General features: G+C 42.9%; 1 protein-coding gene across 1 annotated transcript in view; it reads right to left on the reverse strand.

Moving 5' to 3' along the window:
* Window positions 1-4,325, reverse strand: part of LOC117496521 (voltage-dependent calcium channel gamma-2 subunit-like) — a 62,448-nt gene extending 58,123 nt beyond the window's left edge. The window contains exon 1 of the mRNA XM_034148209.1: window positions 3,836-4,325. Coding sequence (XP_034004100.1) covers window positions 3,836-4,046 — 211 coding nt within the window. The 5' untranslated portion in view covers window positions 4,047-4,325. The remainder of the gene's footprint in view (window positions 1-3,835) is intronic.
* Between the last annotated feature and the right edge of the window lie 675 nt (window positions 4,326-5,000).

The following is a 5,000-nucleotide window of genomic DNA, read 5'->3' on the forward strand; positions in this document are numbered from 1 at the left end:
CAGCCTGACTTGTGTGTAAAGTGTACGTTGCATTAGATGTAAATGTATGTGTCTTTAAATAACATCATAACAGAACTATGGCAACGATACAAACAGTCGCTGCAACGTTGAAAGCGAGACGAAAAGTTTCAAAATGAAGCGTCATTTGGGCATAACTGTAAACTTCCTGTGTCTGCTTCTGTCCTTTCTCTTCTTATAAACCCACATTAATAACCGAGAGGCAGGCAGCGGTTATTCCTGTGGCAATTTGCTAAAAGTCACCCAACTGGAACGATGTCAGCGAGCGGCTTTGTCCTGCAGTGGATCGGGGCAAACTGGGGCAGGTTCTGTGATTCAGGATGAAGATGGATCACAGTGTGAGTACGAGAGTGTCCTGACCCGCTGCAGCATGTGTGTGTGTGTGTGTGTGTGTGTGTGTGTGTGTGTGTGTGTGTGTGTGTGTGTGTGTGTGTGTGTGTGTGTGTGTGTGTGTGTGTTTAACACCTTCTTTAAGTTATTCAAGGTTCAAGAGTTAAGGTATGATAGTGATCTGAGGATTAGAAACAGTGTTCAGACGAGATGTTGGGATTAGAAAGACAACACGCTCAGATCATACTGAGTACTTTAACATACTACGCTATGAGTACTTTCACATACTACGCTATGAGTACTTTAACATACTACGCTATGAGTACTTTCACATACTACACTATGAGTACTTTCACATACTACGCTATGAGTACTTTCACATACTACGCTATGAGTACTTTAACATACTACGCTATGAGTACTTTAACATACTACGCTATGAGTACTAATACTTTACTAAGTCTTTTTTCTGTACAATAACAAATATACTCGTACTAGAAGGTGTTAAGATCTTTCTTTCACATTCACTCTCTATCTCTTTCTCTCTTTTGCTTACACCCAACACGTTTCTTAGTCCAACAGTTGCAATTGTATTTTATGAAGTGCAGTCGGTTTGTGCCTCAATTACACCAGATTTCCCTCCATCTTAGTTTCCAATCAAACATGTAGAGCAAGGTCAACTTATCCTCAAAAACTTCCAGTAAGATATCTTACGAAAAGTTATTCTTCATTGTTCCTCCATTTTACTACAAATGTCGAAAAACACGTGTCGATTCCAGCTCTTCACAACATTTATAAGACTTGTTCAACACTGTTACGACTTGTTTTGGGCCAGTCCTCCAGTCTTGTGCCATTTTAGTTAGTGTGCTTTAAAAGTGTTTATTAAAATCATGTGGTTGTTGTAAAATCAATCAGGTTTGGCGTTTTAAATATGTGTTGCGGTTCACAACGTGAGCCACAAATTGTTGTTGTTATGCCGTGGCCATGTCAAACACAAAAACCACAATCACTCAAACCTCATGATGGTTTAACAAACATTAAACCCAGAAGAAGAATGCAGGTCAGGGACACCGGACCTCATACAACTGTTGTTTAAAGTGGACCTATCATGCTATATTTGAATAATATAGTGTAGGGCCATACCTATATAAGGCATATTTATACTTTTTTTTTTTCAAAATACCAAACAGATCATGCATTTTAGCCATGCCTCATTTTGCTCAATTTGACAATTTCTAGCTTTGGGCAGATTCAGTGAGAACAGCACCATCTACTGGCCTGGCATATGTACTACAGCGTCTCCAGCGCTTTCGAACGGCAATGGCCGTGGCTGTCTCCTCCTGATTGGTGGAGTTGGCCCAATAGCCGTAGCGCCACCGTCCTGACGTCAGGACAGTGTTCAAATCTGGATCAGTTTTTATCAGATCCGTTGCAGCCCCTTTTTTAGAGATTTGGGTATGGAGGAAAATAGAGAGGGTTGTGTTTTCTGACACTTGGTGAGTTCCCTGGAACACCGGGGACACATATTCATGTATAAAAGACGTACAAAAGTGCATTTTGCATGATAGGTCCCCTTTAAGTAAATGCTTATTTTCGTCTGTTTTATCTATGAATGTACGACAGATTGCAGAGACAAAGGTTCACGTATTTTGCAGTCTTGCGCATGTTAGCTAACACCTCCTAGATGTCTAAGTACTGCAACCTTCAAACACCTGGGCAACGAATATAACATTGAAATAGACTTAAGACATTACAAATGGATGTTCCTGTCCATCAATCTAAACACACACTGCTGGAGACATGTTTGCAGGAATACACAACGTTTACATGGTTTTCAGTCTTGCATATTACACCTCCAGGATGGTACAAAGATTAGCACTTAACCCTTCATTGACCTGGGCAAAGAACATCAAATTAAGATAGACCTGAATAATCTGAGATGGATTCTAGTGTGCTTGTTTATCAATCTGAACAATAACTGCTGGCGACTTTTAGCAGAACATCATGACGATAACGTTTTGCTAATCGCAGTACGAGGGTCCGTATGAGTCAGCGGTGAACCTCGCTGGGCCACGTGTGTCCTCTTGTGTCCGATCTGCTCTTTACTGGATAAATGAAAAGATAGATCTGTGCACCATGAGAGACCAGAATGACAACAACGCTGGAGAGGAAAGCAACCACACAACGCTTTTTTGCATCAACCGTTCTCTCGTTTGTGGGTTAAATCTGACCAATTCCTTTCTTTCATCAATCACAAATATTGTGTTTTACATTTGATTTCTTCAAGGCCAGATGATATCCTCCACAGTAGGCATTTGGATATATAAAATGTGTGTAACACCTCTGTTGTTGTCTGCCAAAAATGACCGCCGTAGAAAATTAATGAGTAACCCTAGATTACGTTTATGCAACAGATTGTACTCGTCCGAAAATCTTCAACCATGTACATTTTGGAATACTTTTCAGTGTCTATCCTTTGTATATTCACTGCAGTTATTGATGTAAACCAGTATTCTGAGACATTGTTAACAGCTGAAAAGGGTGTTGAATCAAAATGTGGTGATGATAAATGTGTCAAGTGTTAATGTAAAAGCAGTTAAAACAGACTGGCTTACATTTTAAACAAGGCCATCATTTCTAGTATTAGACAACGGTGAGAGAGACTCACATTGAAAGAAGAAGTAAACAAGAGAACTTAAACTCTGACATATTTGGATCATTCAAAGTTGGGGTCTGATGGCATCAAATTCAGTCGGAGGTCTTCGTCAAGCTGTTTGAGTTTAAAGGTAAAATGAAGGTCTTCTCTTTGGGCTGCAAACAAATCACCTGCTAGGAAGAGGCAGGATTCATCGCTCAACATCGGAACGCCAGGTTAAGGCCTCCTACACTTAAAAAAAAAAGAATAAATCACTAGGAAATGAAAGCGTGGGACTTGTAATACTTGGCAAATTTGGATGTGATATCACAGATTGCAGCATTTCGTTTTTTTGCTCCATATTTCTGCAACAAACTCCCAGAAATCTGCAGAACCACTGCAACTCTGTACTGGTCTTATTCTGTTTCAGCATGTTTTATTTGTATTATCTCGGCTGTTTAATGACTGTACTCAAATGAATGTAAATGTTGTTTCTGTTGCACTATATCTGAATGCCTTTCTTTGCTTTGTGTTGAAATGTGCTGTGTAGATAAACCTGCCTGTCCTTGCATTGGAGAGATGAGGATGCATACTGCATAGTGTGGGCATGTGAGCGTATGTGTAGGCATGTGAGTGTGTGTGTGTGTGTGTGTGTGTGTGTGTGTGTGTGTGTGTGTGTGTGTGTGTGTGTGTGTGTGTGTGTGTGTGTGTGTGTGTGTGTGTGTGGGCTGGTTGGAATCGATGCCTGCGTGGCGGATGCTGCTGGTGGTGTTGCCGGTGTTTCTGAGAATACCCGTATAGAAATATACCCGTACGTACATTATATTTCTTCAGAAGTGGTAATACACTCACCTTCCAGGCAGCAGGTCCTCCAGAGGCCCGAGTGCGTCATCACCTCCTCGTTCTTCTTGACGGTCTCGTTCTCGTTGGTGCTCTTGGTCTTGCAGACGCCGCGAGAGTACAGCCAGTAGTCTGTGCCCACGGCGATGGTCATGAGGCTGAAGGCGGCGAAGGCCCCCACCGTGGTCAGCAGCATCTGAACTCCGCGGTCAAACACACCCATGTTGCCGCATTCCACGAAAGGGGGGCCCCCTTTCCTCTTGACGTACAGGAAGTAAATATTTGTGAGTTTGCGTCGCCACGCCAGCTCGGAAAACGGGGGGTGAGCGGGCGGAGGAAGGTATCGGGGGGCGAGTGGGGGGGCGGGGGAATTAGGGGAGCTCGGGGGAAATCGTATGGTTGGTTTTTGGGTGGAACAGCAACCGGGTGAAAATGTAAGAAGTAGGTTTTGGCGGCCCAAACGACGGGTCAAACAGACTTTGGCTAAGGCGAGGAAACTGGAATCTAGTCCTCAAGTGGCAGTAAGTTGCCCTGCTCTGGATAAAATAAAAAAAAACGTTGACCTAAAAACACTTCCCACAAGAGACCTGGTCTGGGATCTAGGCCTACTTAGTTGAGTTGGAAGGCCTCTTAACGTCAAACTCAGAAAAAGGCCGAGATAATGAGAAGATGGAGGATTTCTCTCAGGCCTGATTGAGCCGACTATCATGAAGTACAATCCTCACAGCTTCGACGGTGATGTATGGGAACATGTGCATGTAGCTCTTGATTTTTCACCACATACAGCCTACACACACACACACACACACACTGAGCTAAACTTTCACTCACACACACACACCTGTACACGGACACGCATGCATGCAGTGTGAATTAATTCATACTGAAAAGGGATGTGGGGGTGGAGGGTGGTTATACTAACAGTTGGCGGCCTGATATCTTTTAAAATGGCCCCAAAAAAAGGCAAAAGAAAGCGAGAGAGACCTCCGCCGGATGAATTCAGGATGAGATGTGACTACCTTGATGTTACCCAGAGGATCGGGGAATTATGGAGGCTCATTTCTGAACAATCACATGTATTCTGTGGGAAAAAGGGGTGAAGGGAGACAGGCAAGGCAAGACAAGATAGGGCCTGAAATATGTTGGAAAAAAAACGAGAACTGGATGTGCTAAAGGA

The sequence above is a fragment of the Trematomus bernacchii genome, unplaced genomic scaffold (genome assembly GCF_902827165.1).
Source record: "Trematomus bernacchii unplaced genomic scaffold, fTreBer1.1, whole genome shotgun sequence".
Taxonomy (NCBI): domain Eukaryota; kingdom Metazoa; phylum Chordata; class Actinopteri; order Perciformes; family Nototheniidae; genus Trematomus; species Trematomus bernacchii.